The 15,800-nt window shown below is 41.1% G+C and overlaps 1 protein-coding gene across 1 annotated transcript in view; it reads right to left on the bottom strand.

Moving 5' to 3' along the window:
- Positions 1-15,477, bottom strand: part of GLRA3 (glycine receptor alpha 3) — a 74,722-nt gene extending 59,245 nt beyond the window's left edge. Inside the window, exons 1-2 of the mRNA XM_054990260.1 lie at positions 15,407-15,477; positions 1,411-1,538 (exon numbers count right to left, since the gene is read on the bottom strand). Of these exons, the coding sequence (XP_054846235.1) occupies positions 1,411-1,538; positions 15,407-15,477 (199 nt within the window). The remainder of the gene's footprint in view (positions 1-1,410; positions 1,539-15,406) is intronic.
- Positions 15,478-15,800: the final 323 nt, after the last annotated feature.

Raw genomic sequence — 15,800 nt, forward strand, 5'->3', positions numbered from 1 at the left:
CTCACCCCGTCTCATCCAGTGGAGTTCCAGGGCTCTGACTGGCTGGAAATCACTTGAATTTGTATAAGGCTTAAATAATGATTAATTCAGAGCCCTGGAGGACCGGTGGGGCTTTGGAGATGTTTGCCACAGCATCCACGGAAGAACAATAAAAGATCCTTAAGGATAAAGAAGTGTCACTGGGGAGCAAGATCAAGATTATTCATACTATTATATTCCCCTTTACTATGTATGGATGTAACGGTTAGACAAGGAACAAGGCTGACAGGAAGAAAAAGATTCATTTGAAACGTAATACTGGAGGAGAGTTTTATGAATGCCACAGGCCACCAAAAAGACAAATAAGTGGGTACTAGATCAAATCAAGCCTGAATTCTCCATAGCCGTTAAAATGACTAAACTGAGACTATTGTACTCCAGTCACCTCATGAGAAGACAAGATGCACTGGAAAAAACAAAAATGCTAGGAAAAGTTGAAGGCTGCAGGAAAAGAGAAAGGGGCAACATGAGATGGAGCAACTCAATAAAGGAAGCCATGGCCTTCAGTTGGCAAGACCCGAGTGAGGCTGCCAGTGATAGGTTGTTTTGGAGGTTGTTAATTCATAGGGTTGGCATAAGTCAGAAGTGATTTGAGAGCACATAACACACACATATGGTCTATGAGGGAGAGGAGGAGCAATGAAGGATTGTAGTGGTAAGCATGAACTCCTATATTTATACTGTGCAAACCATGGCTTAAATTTCCTCTGAACCATGCCCCAAAATGGTGCCACAACGTCCTATACCTGCTTAAGCTTGTGCCAAAATCTTTTTTTTATTTATTTAAAATTTTATATTTTGTATTTAAAATTTGGAGAATATTACTGTGCTGAGTGACTGAAGTCTAAGTCCATTAATTTCAACAGACACTGACTGGAATAACTTTGTATAGGATTGAACTGCCAGAAACCTTTGTTGGGAAACTGGCTGGTAAACTCATGAGACTAGAAAAAACAAGATGTTGGGGAAAGTCTGTTTGGTCTCGATTTCTGTAATGCTTCTGTACTTTGTCGCAGGCACATTACCAAACTGCTGTGGCACAGAAACACACACAATAGTCTTTCGTATTTATTATTTTGGTTCACAAACATCACAGTTTCATGCTAGTAACACTATCTCAAATGAACCCTGGCTGTGAGCGTTTTGTGCTTCCCTTGTAGTCCTTCATCATCTGTTGTGCTCCTGTCATTAGAAAATGTTACAAGGATACACAGCTGTAAGTAAGCAATGGCACAGGGACTTTTCTAAAAGCTTCAACAAACAGAACAGGTTTTTGCAGAAGCATGAAATATCAAAGTCTCCAACATAGTCACACAACATATACATAATGAAAACATTATAGTCAGATCAAGATGTGGGAACAGAAGTTACCTTTGAAGTTTGGTCTGATCCTTGCATCATAACCAGACATTCTACCCATTAATTTATCCAGGAAATCCGATGGGGACATGGGCATGCTACGGGACCTTGCACTGTCTGTTTCTTTTGTGGCCACCAAACTGAAAGAAAAGAAAACCAGTACTTGTAATTACATGTGAGTTCTTATAACTTTGGTTAACCAACGTTTCTGAGACTCAAACCTAGGTTTGCCAGACTATGGTAGTGGGCAGGAGCTTGGGGGTGGAGACTGGAGGGCACATGGTGTTGTGTGGACCATGATGTCACTTCCAGGAAAAATAGGAAGTGACAGCACTAACCCTATAGGAATCACTAACCCTAACCCTATAGGAATCACTGGGAACTCTATAATAAAACCATAGCACTTCCAGGCAATGTTTGCATTTAAATTGTTTCCTTCCTCAGAGACACTCAGGGCAACAAGGGTTGAGTGGGAGGCAGCTGGAGGCCTAACAACCCTACTCATATCCAGTGCCTCAGAGACTCCAAACCAATACCTTCATAAAGCAGTGTTTAAACAACAATAGGTGAAAATACTTACAGATAATAATGGCTAGGAACAAATATACTTTCTATATTGCTTGGACAGGGTAACTGTGATATAAAAGTTAAAAAGTGGTCAGTGTTGATGCTGAAATTTCAAAATCTTTGTTGAAAGAAGCCCTAACATTTCTAAATTTCATGAGAAATGCTTTTGGAGTTCAGAATAATAGATCTTATTTTGTAAACTTGGTTAACCCTCCTTTTTCTCAGTCTACTTCATCACTTCTGTTCTATATATTTATCTCAGCTGTGAGTCATTACAAAATCAATCCATGCATATGACGGGTGGTTGTATATGATAAAAGCTTATCCCAAAATAAATCAGCATATGTCTGAGATACAATCTGCCTTTTTGCTGTTTACATACCATCATAAATTCTATGGTTTAAAGTGCTCCGCCATACATTGGAAACCACTTCACACACACACAGTGCAATCCTAAGCAGAATTACTCCAGTCTAAGCCTATTGATTTCAATGGGCTTAGGCTGGAGTAACTCTTCTTAGGATTGCACTGACAGCTCCCCAAGAGATCTGACTTGTAGCTCAAACACAGTTCATCATAGTGTCAGCTACAGGCCATCATGAACCGAAATATGTCATGAACTGGGCCAATTCATGGTTTGTGAACTAGCGATTTGTGGGAGCTCATTTCTTACGAAGTGTGACGAATTTTAGCCTGGTTCATTTGGTTCGTATTTTGGTTTGTCACTGCAGACAGCCTGGCACCAATCAATGAGTTTCCTAGGCAATGGGGGAATGGGCTCTCTACAGACCTTCTGCTAACCCGGAAGTGATGTTTTCATGAACTGAACAAACCGGTTCGCGAACTGGGGCAAGTTCATGAAAGTTCGTGGTTTGTGAAATGTGACGAACCATGAACTGTACAGTTCAGAGTTTTCCCAGTTTGTGCCCATCTCTAGTGTCAGCAGCAACAGTACAAGCATAAAATAAATTATTGGTCTCTAACGGCTTTTTCATTTACATTTGTCACATTTTGGTTGGATTTTAATAACTTTTCTCCTGTATCTTCTCCAATTCCTTTTTCATGCAGTCCGTGTCCTGCATGTCTTTTGCCCACATGGACCCCACAATCCCTTTCATAGTCTTTCTGGGATCAAAAGGGCCCACTCTTCCAAAAAGGACACAGGCAAGATCCAACCTGCTATTTAGTCAAAAGTCATTATTCACTATTATCAAAATTATACTTATATGAATCTGCTCTAATCTTCATTTTAATTTGTAAATTAACCAAATATTTCTGGAAATAATTCAAATAACTGATTACATATGAGACTCCTGAACAAGTCTTTATTTTAAAAATGTATTTTGACAGATCTACAGAAAACTACATAATAATGTGCTTTCACAGCAACTCTGAATCTGTGAACCTCATGCAGCACTTGCTCCCATAACACCCCTCTCCCCAGCTCTCCCAACAAGATCTTTGGTTAATTGCTTTAGAAAAGAGCTTTGCCAGCTTTCTTTTGACAAGCAAAAGGCTGAACCATCTCCCCATCTGAGGCTGAGATGGGGCAGGGGCAGGAAACTGCAGAGGCTATCCAGGCCTCCCACCGTATAAGCTGGGGGAAGGGCTATTCAGGAAGGTTGGTTGGGGTTGGGAGGAGCCCCAGGGACACAGGGAGGGGTAATCTCTTAAAAGCAGGTATGATGTTCCCTCTCTTATCTTTGTCTTTAAACAGCAGAAATCGCATCAGAGGCATTTTTAAAATTCAAAAGCAACTATTTTATTTATTTTAAAGTCAAAAAGTCAGGTGAAATCAGGGGGGGGGGAAGAATTTCTGAAGTTTTTCAACATAGAAATCTCTGAGGTAAATTCAGTACATGCACAGACTTTAGTTCTTATCCTCTTCACAGGTACTTAAATTCTTATGTCAAGAGGCTTTTGTTCCCATATTTCCCCCAAACACTCTAGTATACTTTCTTTTAGGATTCTCTTTCTCTTTGCAGTTTAAGAATGCTGGTACCCACTTTCTAGTATCCTAAACCCCTTCTCTTCAACATGAGTGCTTTCCTTCAGTTTTTAACTGAATCTTAAGGTTTCCAAAAGCAGTTTATAACCACACCTGACCAGGGAACTCTTCACTCTCCAGAGCTACCTCTTTGTTTGACAGGGTAAGGAAAGTCTCCTCTTCTTAGAAGATATATCCCCTTTCTTGGCCTAAATGGGAGTCTGCACCTACTTCCCAAACTTCCTTGCCAGCTTTTCTGTAGTTTTCCTGTCAGTGTTAAACTGCTTTCAGTTAGGACTCTGTCTCCCAAATGATCACATTCAATTCCTCTCAGCTAAAGCTGAAAACTGCCCCTCCTCTTTCCAGATCATGCTATCCAATCAGGTTCTTTGGAGTAGGCCGTTACTCAACGCTCTCTGCATCTGTGTGGGATTAGCCGATAACAGCCCTTCTGCTGTTTGTACAGCACTTCCAGATTTTTAAAAAGTGCAATCCATCACAGCAAGTTCCAGGAAGGGCCGAGGAGGATGACAAGGGAAGAAGTAGCTGGAGTGTGGTGCTCTTTCCAGGATAGGAGAAATAACAAGTTGGAGCAACCCTCCTCTGCCAATCTGAGGTCTGAGGACACCTGCCTTCAACATCTGAATGGCCAGCCAACAGCCAGGTAAAAGCATCGGTAAGGGAAGAGCCTCACATTTATGGGAGTTTTGTAAAGAAAATCTAAATACATGGGGCTGAGTATAGAGAATGATGCAGTAAAAGAAACTACATTCTATTCTCATTTCTGCCTTGTGAAAGAAACTCTGTGTTAATTTAACAGATCAGAGTATTGTATATGTAATTGCCATGTCTTTTTATCCCATTAACACATGGTTTCAAATAACTCCTTTGTATTACAGAGATTAAACACACATACATAATGTTCTACATTATGTAAAATGAAAGCACAACTAGTTCCAAATGGGGTACCTATGAAGGTTTGCAGCAGAGGGGAAATGCCATTCCCCTCTTGTTGCCCCCTCTCCATGCTGACTGCAGTACTGTCTGGAGTTGCCTAGGTGACCAAAAATGGCAGCCAAGAGTTGTCTCGCACCGTCTCAATCGCCATTCTCCAGTGGTCTGTGGATTTTTTTCACTTGTATTGCCTACCCCTGCACAGAGATCACTTTGTATGGTTTGGAATTATTTTAAACCCCTTCCCTCTTAAATTTTCAGATTTTTATGTGAACTGGGGTTTTCCTGGATGAGCAGAAAACTCTGCCCTACTCTGAGAGGCCTTCATTATAGACGTTTTGATTTGGGGTAGGGGTCACACATGGCTATTGCATAAAACAAGAAACAGAAACATTCTGGGATTTATTTTGTACTGACGGGACCTTTGGTTTGTATATTTCAATGCCAAACCCAGACATTGGCTGAATCAGGAGCTCTGCTTTAGCTTTAAGTATAGTTATGAGCCTTGTAACTTTAAATAAACCATATCCCTCTTGAAGTCAGCTCTTCACTTGAAGAATCCTATGATGCCAGATTGTTCAAAGATACATAACAAGAACAATAATAACATTTGATTTATACACTGCCCTCCAGGACAACTTAATGCCTACTCAGAGTGGCCTATAAATAATGTTATTATTATCCTCACGGCAATGACCCTGTACTGTGGATAGGGCTGAGAGAACTCTGAAAGAGTTGTGACTGACCCAAGGTCACCCAGCTGGCTTCAAATGGAGGAGTGGGGAATCAAACTCAGCTCTTCAGATTAGAGTCCTGCCGCCAGTGGCATACCATGGAGAGGGCAAGAGGGGCAGGTGCCCTGGGTGCAAAATTTGCGGGGGGCACAAGAGACTGCACTGTGCCCTTCGGGATGTTGCCCCCACACATGCTGATGGGGCAGCCAGCTCGCTAGGCGCCGAGCCGGCCTTCCTGCACCAGGCTGCACAGGACGCGACTACCCCTCTCTGCAGCAGCCGTCCGCGCTGCCACAGCAAGCTTGGCCCGCTACAGGAAAGCCATCTTGGCACCCAGCGAGCCAGCTGCCCCATCAGTGCACGGGCAGCATGGGTGGCCTCCCCAAGGGCGCAGCACAGTCTCCGCTTCACCGCAGCTGCCCATGCCACTGCGCCCTTGGTGAGGCTGCTTTCACCACTTGCGGCTGATGGGGCAGTCACCTCTTGATGCCCAGCAAGCACCTAGGGAGCCATCAGCCCTGTCAGTCGCAAGCAGTGAAACCTGCCTCCCAAATGGCGCGGGTGGCTGCAGTGGACAGGGCGGCCATGTCCTGCGCGATGACCTCACTGAAAGCGATGTCATCTCGTGAGCCTGGGAGTGCGACGGCTTCCCTCACCCTGGTGCCTTACAGGCACGCTACACTGCTATCCACCACTCTTAACCTCTACACTAAACTGGCTCTTAGATATTGTTATCAAAGTTTACTTCAAAAGTTCATGGATGATATGATTAAAGCTAGAGTTCACAAAAGGAGCAGTCTCATGACGAAATTGGCATATTGGCCCCACATGGCAATAATAAACCTTATTCTCAGTACACATGCAGATATTCTTTACCGTTTATTAAAAAGATAGAAAAAAAACATAAAAGGTGAGAATAAACAGAATTCCAAAGTCAAGACAACCTACAAATATCTTCTGCATCAGAGAAAGGGACTGGTGCCAGAGAAAGTCATCACTGTTAGTCAATAATTCCATCGGGACAAACCATGGTTTGTTACTTGGACCTTTTGGTTACTTGGTTGAATTTATTCTGCAGAGTCAATCACCGTGTTTCAGAGGTCAATAGCATCTAGGCTGAGGGTGGGGGGGAGATTAGTTCTTCTTTTTTGTTTTTAAGAAGAGAGATTTGGAGAGAACCGCAACATATGCACTGTTTAATTTATCAAGTTTGAACTTACATTAAGGCCATGAAACACGGTGCAACTCTAGGCAGAGTTCATCTCTTCTTGTACCCATGGTTTGAGAATATTGGAGCTGTTTTCTCTACAACCATCTTTTCACAGTAGTATGCAGAACGACTAGAAATGGGTAGCACATTTGAGATTTCACAATGGGTTCCTCTTGGCTCCTGTGTGTCCCAGTAATACCAGCAAGCTGCAGCCAAGGATCTTTTTTAAAAGCTATGTAGCACTCCACACAGGATATTCTGAAAGAACGTTTGAGGAAGGATAGATTCTGCAAAAATTGCACTGCTCATCCATATCATACAAATGTTAATTGTTAGGAGCCCCACAGATGTAGGAATCTCTCTCTTTCTCTCTCTTGAAAATCCCAGCAGCTTCAAAAAATCCTATCTATGCAGGAGGTGAGATTTGGGAGACTTCTATACAGAGTCTTCTCTATATTGATTCCAATCCTATATTGATGATACAAATGTTTTGCTTAATCTTGCTTTCGAAATGTTGCTTCTATGGTTCTCATTGTATTCCTTTGAGGAGAAATGAGCACTGAGACCTCCATGGGGCATGCACAGCTTGCTGGGCACTTTGAAAGGGGGCTGCCCGGTGAGTGGCAGGTGCAGGTAAAGAGGGAGGGATGGCTTGGGACTCTGTGAGAAAGAAACTAAATCAAAACGGAACTCCCAAGGTTACTGAACTTTGAGAACAGCTTGCCCAGTTAACTGTTTAGTATTGTTGTTTCCCCAACCAACCCTTCCCTTTCTTCACACTTGTAAGCAAATTGCTATTTTTCAGAATTCACTGTCTGTCTCTTGGGTTGCCTTAGGCAGCTGGCTTCCTAGCCACAAAACTGTGAGTTTTATTGTCCCCTAAAGGATTGTGCCTCTCTTCTGCTGATGCTCACAATGGGAAAATCTTCTTTCCCCTTCCTGTATACACCACATGGTAGTGCAGCATTAAGAAGTTAATGATTCCTAACCAAATAACTCAACCAGTTTTGAACACATGTGCAGCAGTAAAAAGAATAAGGTATCCCTGACCCAAAGTTAGTTCTGTGTTTAATAGATTTTCCAATATGGCTAATTTAGATGGCTCCCTCTTGCCCTGCGTTTCTTATGCTAAATGCAGCCCACTGAATGATACTTAACTATAAAATAACAAAATAAATAAAAAATAACATAGTGAAGGAGATGAGAAAGGCAGAGAACTCTACTGTATAGTTCAATTAAAGTGAAATTATTTGGTTTTAACTGGTCTTTTCAACTGTGAAAAAACGGAAAGTGAATTAAGCTGATTTACAGTATACGCTAAAAACATTTTCCTGGAAGTAAGTTTCACGGAGTAAAACTGAGTAGGATTCTAAATAGACATTGTTCTAATGGCCCCAGAGTTTGCTTTTAACTGGCACAGGTTGGACTGTGAGTGACTTACTTTGTATACAATAACAGTATTGTTTACTTTATGCAGGGGTCATGTCATAGAAAAAGAGCTGCAGGATCTCATTAGCATAACTCATTAGCATATGCCACGCCCCTTGCCATCACTGGAAGTGTGTCATTAGCATGATTAATTTGCATATGCCACACACCCATGACCTTACCTATCCTGGCTGTTTTGGACCCAATCCTGGCCATTCAGGGCCGAAATTGGGCCCAAAATGGCAAAAAGGGGCTGAAAATGGCTGAAAAGGGGCCCAAGATGGTCAGAATTGGGCCATTGCTGAGTGGGAGAGTGAACGACCACCCATCAGAGGCCCGATCCTGGCTGCTTTGGGAACAATCCTGGCTGTTTTAGGCCCGATCCTGGCCATTTTGGGCCCAATCCAGGCCAAAACAGGCCCCAAATGGCCAATAATCAGGTGGGCGGGGTCACCTGACGTGACCTCTTTGGAGAACTACCAGAACTGCATTCCTGTGTGTTCCCCCTCAAAATGAGCCCCGACTTTATGATTTTCCTTTATTTGTTGTTCAAATCTAGGAACACATAAGGAATTGTTGAGGGAGACAAATGGCTTTAGCACAACAGCAGATATAAATAGAAATCCAATTATAATTTTAATTTAGTTATAATTTCTAAACTACCTTTGCCAAGGATCATAATGGTACATCTTTTCAGATCATGAGAAACTATTTCTTGTACACCTTTTATTATAAATATGAAGAACTGCACACGTAAATGGCAGCCAGGCAACTCTCAATTGTCAACTAAATCATACCAGTCCTTTCCTCGGGGCCAGTTTTCAAAACCCAAGTGGGAAGCTGAGAAGGTGAATGGATATAAGCATGTGCAGAATCACACCACAGTTCTTAAACTGTGACCCGGGATGAACAGAAACAGTCATATAGAGTGATTCTGCACACGTTGGATAATGCACTTCCAATCCTCTTTATAGATCATTTGGAATGGATTTTTGTGTGTGCGGAACAAAAAATCCACCTCAAACGATTGATAAAGTGCATTAAAAGTGCATTATCCAACGTGTGCAGAATCAGCCATACTCACTTTGCTGGTTGATGTACTCTGCAAAACCCCACATGGTTCACATTTTCAGTATGCCAATTTGGAGAGATGAATTGGTCTTATGACTTAGTGTTAGTTGCTGTTCTTCAGGAGGGTGAAATTAGCTTAAACGTTCTATAAGTGTTGACTGCCTGAGAGAGGCTCAATATCCAGAAACACCATGCACAGGCTTTAAAGCTGCACAGATGGCTAACACTTTTATCCACTAAACAAAATGGGTTTCTTAAAGACAAATGCAATATATTAGACTGCCTTTTCACATAATAGGTAAAAACTGTACTAGCAGAAGAGAATCCACTGTACTGGAAAAAGAAAAATGGCCTTCCAAGAATGTACAGTTCTCTCTAGTATGACAAAAAAGATGTGTTGCATTTTGTGCACTTAGATTCAGGTATTCTGGAGTCTTGGAGGGTTTTGATAGCCTGCCTTGGCACTTTTACCCAAATACTATGATATGCTTTCCAGGAAAGCTAGTGCCAGACTCTGAAATCAGTCTGAAGTCATACCCGAAAGGCTTTAATGTAAAAAATAATTGGTTCCAAGGATTACTCTGTTCTGTGGAAGAATGTGCACACCTCTCAGCCACTGACTATAAAATGAGAGGCAGACAGCTTATGTACTGGGTAAAGACTGTAGCTCAGAGGTAGAGAATATCCTCGGCATACTGAAGGTTAGTGGTTCAATCCTTGGCAAAGCTAGTCAAATGGAAATCAGATAGGCTTGGAAAAGATCTCAATGCCACCCTAGAGAGATTCAAAAGAACTGGGCTAGATGGACCATTGGTCTAATTTGGTATAAGGCACATGGTATAAGGCACTGTGCCATGTGTTTAAGGCTTCTAAATGAAACACAATATGTAGTAAAATGCTTGCAATGAAAAAACATTTCCTGTATGTTTCTCGGGTGGCCATAATTATAGCTAGAAATGTAACCTCCCATATCCGTTGGACTGCTTCTTTTCTTTTTCTTTCTGATTTTGACATACAAAAATACAACTGCTGGCATCATTCAGGCAGTGACTGCTCCCCGTTATATAAGTTCAATGTGCACAAGACAGCTGTGCACAGACAACATGTAGTACAAAATTCGGAAGAGAGAGTAGGATGAGACATAAGATGATGGATCTATGCACCCAAAAGGCCTTGCCTGACCATCTGGTCAAACCCAATGCTACATATTTGTTGTATCACAGTAATCTTTTCTTGTGGGATTTAAACTGACAGGCTGTATAGCTGGGCATTCTTTGTGTGCCCTCCTCCAGCTACTTAGATCTACTTAGATCAGTGTATAAAAGGAGAAAATAAAAGGAGGTTTGGTACTGAAAGAAGCCTGAATAGCCCAGCTTAGCCCAATGCTTCTGGCAATAAGCAAGGTCAGCCACAGTCAAGACTTGGATAGGAGACCACCAAGGAAAATTGGGGTTGCTATGTGGTGGAAGGGATGGAAAACTCCCTCTACTCATCTCTTACTAGTTTGGTGTAGTGGTAAAGAGTGGCAGGTTTCTAATCTGGAGAACTAGGTTTGATTCCTCACCCCTCCACTTGAAGCCAGCTGGGTGACCTTGGGTCAGTCACAGGTCTGCCAGAGCTCTCTCAGCCCTACCCACCCCACAGGGTGATTGTTGTGGGGATAATAATAACATACTTTGTAAACCACTCTGAGTAGGTCTAAAAGTTGTCCTGAAGGGCGGTATATAAATTGAATGTTGTTGTTGTTGCCTGGCATGCCTCACAGATAGAGTTGCCATGAATCAGTTGTGATGCGAAGGTATATTCTTTTTCTCTGTACTGAAACAGGTTGTTGGTAGAATGACATATAATAAATGGAAGGCAACATTAGTTTATAAAGAGATAGAAGCCCTAACCAAGATCCAAAAATCTAAGAACAAAGCAATTAGAATTTGTCATAACAAATCATGACAGAATAATTGTATCAATCCTTATCTGTTTTCACAGTTAAGGAATAGCTGTAGCTGGATATATGTAGCCAGGCAGAGTGAACAGTGAATTAAAATATCCAGGGCCTATATCAATTTTCTATTTTGTCAACCGAAAGCATGCACAAGTATTCACATACATATAAGAGGCGGTATTCACATACCTTTTACCTCCCAGGAAATTATTCCAGGCATTACATGGAAAATTATATACATTTATAATGCATATTAGTAAAATGAGAACTCTTTGTACTGCTGAATTATATTCTATTCTCACATTCAACATCAGCAGTTAGAAAGCTAGTAACTTTTTCTAAACACCCATAGTGCAATTTAAAACACATATGCAAATAAGGCCTTGAGCTGAAAAGTTATTCCCTATTTTTATGAAATATATCACTAAGAAGACCTTACCTATCTTCTGCATAAAAACAACTGTCAGTAATAAGAGTACTGCTATCAGCGATAAACGATACGGCAAGGAGACAGTGATTAGGATAGTAGTAGCATAAAACAGCATCATATATTTCACATTTATTTTTTTTGTTGGGCATAAAGTGAAGATTAAAGGTTCCTACATGATGGAAAAATCAATTAAGTGTGTTAAGGGTATGACAGAGACCAGAAAAATAGTATACATTAAAATTCCTATAGAAATTAAATATAAAATTATTTTTCAGTTTCATATTCACGGAATAACTACAGACTAAAATAGATCTGCCCCCCAAAAAGCTGTTTTCAGGTTGAATCTAATCCGTGATACCTTTATGTAACTTGTGTGTGTGTGTGTGAGAGAGAGAGAGAAGTGCTGTTAAGTCTTGCCAATTTATGGCAACCATAGGGATTTGAGGGCAAGAGACAAACCAAAGTAGTTTGTCATTTCTGCCTCTGTATAGCAGCCCGGACATCCTTCCTTGGTGCTCTCCAGTTGAGTCAACTCTGCTTGGCTTCCTATGACATGATTCAGCTAGCCTGGGCCATCCTGGTCCAAGTATGCAGTTCAAAGAATGCTCAAATGCAAAGTTTTGTCCTGCTTGAGATTTTGCCCATGGGTAAACAATGGCCTTCCAGACATGCACTAAGTATGACCCATTGTCATATCTGTGTATCTCTTCATCTGAAGTCTTTGTAATACTGAAGTGGTACTATTTCCTCATGTATTTGTTTGATTGTTCAGTATAGGCTCTTGATCATAATGTAACAATTAGATAGAACAGCAATCTTGCTTGTCACGTGGGGGAGTATTCACAAAACCATTTTACTATGAAGGACACTGGAAGAAAAAGGCCCTTCCTGGAGGATGTTGCACTTCCAAATGTGTTGGTGCACAAATGGCTGGATGGAAACAGATTCCTCAAGGAAAAAAATATTCTACATTTAGAAAGTAAACTCCTGGAGGCTAAATCTTATATTCTCCATACTTCAGAGACTTAGTACAACTCCTTATCTTGTTTCCCTGCTGTTAGTCAACTACAGATCCTGCAAACCAGTGGTCAGCCTTAGTTATCACACAGAAGCTTTTTGGTCATTATTGCCTCTCTGGAAGAAATAGACTATTCTCCCCTCACTTGGACAGGAGAAGCTGAAGATTGGCATTTGTAGTTTTCCATTACAGATACTTTTAATGAAAATATATGGTTGCTTATATATGCTTTGTCACATTTGAAAAGTTTTCCTCAATGATATAAATATTCTTTCCCATAAAAATCAGTCATTCTCTGTCAGAACGGATATTGTATGAACTCACTATGGGTCACTCGCTGTATGTGCTAGGAGTAATGTTGGGATTATATGATCAATGTTAAGCAAATGCCTTTACCTTTTAAATCTGACTAGACAAAACTATTGTGCCATGATATTTCTGCTATAAGAGGGCTGTCCTCAATGGGTGCAGTCCAAAGACAACTAGACATACCTGTACTCCCTTGATGTCAGCAGAATTAAATCAATGTATCCAGTTCATTTATACACATATATTGTCTAAAAATTGTACTCTGTCTTGGAGGATGGGTAGATTATGCAATCACATCTTAATTAATCAGCACTCCTAATCAGGTCTACTCAGAAGCAAGTCCCATGCTGTTTGGTGGTGCTTATTCCCAGGAAAATGACTTTAGCCTAAGAGTTACTAGATGAATCCCATGCCAATGGGATACCTAGACAGTGTTCAGCTGTCTCCATCTGCCTCTCTGGCTCTGTTTCCTCTTCACAATAACATCTGAATTATGTATTCCTTCCTTCTGACCCTTTCTCCTTAGTATTATCAGTTCTTTCAGGCTGTCGTGCTTCAGTCAAAGCCTGCCCATTTAGCAAGTCTGAGAAAATGGAATACAACGACTGCATCTTGAATGATTAATTGAGGGATTGCACCCTAGAGATCATTGATCTCGGAGGGCATTGGGGCCAATTGCTTCCATTGCCATTCTGCCATTAGCCAAGATGGTCATGAATTCATCTTGTATAAGTACTCCTGTACTTAAATAAGTACTTATTTAAATAGATTATTGTAATCATTTGGCAAGTTTTGAATGTAGAGTTCAGTTCCTCACTTTCTACATGAATAATGTAGGCGTAAAAGAGGATTTACCCTCTTCAGAGAAGTGCGACATGCTGTAAACAGAGTACCAAATCTACCTTGTGGCATTCACTTTGTCCCAAAAAAAGGGGGGGGGGGTTAATTGATTTTAAGCACATTATGAGTGATCTGCATGTTACCATTGAATAAATAAATATAATATTATCAGTTTGAAAAATATACACAAAAATATGCATCAGCTTCAGGCAAGACATGCAAATTTCATTGTTTTTATGTTAACCATGGGGCAGATAGGGATAGGGATAGGGATAGGGATAGCGAGTGTGTGTGTGTGTGTGTGTGTGTGTGTGTGTGTGTGTGTGTGTGTGTGTGTGAGAGAGAGAGAGAGAGAGAAAATAATGTATTGTTTCATGTATCATTTTATTAGAATATAAATATGAAAATAATTGCAATGTCTCATGTGTGTAAGCAATGAATAATAAACAAGCAGTCCTCCAAAGCAGAACAGCAGCCTAATACTTGGCGGATTGTCTTTAATAATAGCCAGACAATAGTACTGGAGATCATTTTTAATCACAATTGTGTTCTCATAGTTTATTCTCTCTCTTGTAATTCTCTCCTAAAAGTTATGATCTAATGCTTAGTTGTACAAGTTAATATTAGCCTGATAAACAACTTCAACTAAAATGGCATCTCCCCCATTTTACTTTATTGAAACTAAACTGGCTTAAATCCAAATACACTGGCTTAATTGGACTATGGAGAGCAAGACTGAGGAAATTCCAGCATGTTGTCAGGCTTAATGTTACATGCAAACCACCAAAAGCAAAATTTCACAAGGTTGTTTTAGGACACCTAAATAGGGGACAGGAATGTTAAAGGGAAAGTCTGGCAAAAGAAAGATTCAACTTCTATGATGTAAAGTACCAACTGAAAACTGATTTTAAAAATTGGCATGTATTTCTTTTAACAATTCACCAATGTTTTTAATAGGTTCAGAAAGTAGAAAGATAGAAGGACCCGGCTAGTCATATAATATTTGAATTGTTGGTAACAATATTATTCCACGTAGCTTCTGAAACAAACAAAATCTAGTTCTTTACTTTCATCTAAGAAGCTTGGTGACATTGGTACTGATAATTAGTGATTAATTAGTTATCTGTTTATTATAGTAATGAAAAACAGAAGAATTGGAATTATTTTTAGTTCTGAAAACAGGTTAATAGTGCATGCTTTCCTGTACTTTCCATTTGATAATGGCAAGGGGTTCCCACTGGAATGATTCATGAAGGAAAAAGAAATCTAACTGAATTAGACAAAAAAAACCCATTTAAAAGCATGTGCACACGATTTTTTTTAAATGACATGTGCCTTTGCAAGACAGCACTACAATTACACCTCATTGCCTCATCAATCTGATTTTGCTAAATGACAACTGTGGGACGAAGAGGGCTGGAAGGGGCATTTCCATCACTCGGTCCCCCTGAATCCACTCGATTCTGTTTTGCCATCAAACCAACTAAGGCACCTCTGTGAGATCCAGCAGAGACTCACCTGAGAAGCAGGGCAGCTTCCCAAAGGTAAAATCCCGAGACAGCTGCACGCAGGTATCTAATCCGGGCCATGTTCCGGAGAGGTCTTTCTTCACCACCTCCTCCCAAGCGAACGTGCCCGAGTCATGAGGGAATCCCGAGGCAGAAGCAGCGGAATGGAGAGCTCCGCTAGCGATCAGCTGGAGCGGCAGCGAAGCTTTCAGTACCTTGGAGAGCTCCCCGACAACCTGTAAATCCAATCCAGTCTGGAAGACTTTGCCGTGGGTAGTTCAGTCGCCGGCGCCTGGGACTCGGGGCGCTCGGGGGTCCTTGCTGGCAACCAGCTCGCCACGGTTCGTGCAGCGCATTGAAAGGCAGAGGCTAATCCCAGCGGGGAAGACCAGACGACGGGAGCG

The sequence above is a fragment of the Eublepharis macularius genome, chromosome 10 (assembly GCF_028583425.1).
Source record: "Eublepharis macularius isolate TG4126 chromosome 10, MPM_Emac_v1.0, whole genome shotgun sequence".
NCBI lineage: Eukaryota > Metazoa > Chordata > Lepidosauria > Squamata > Eublepharidae > Eublepharis > Eublepharis macularius.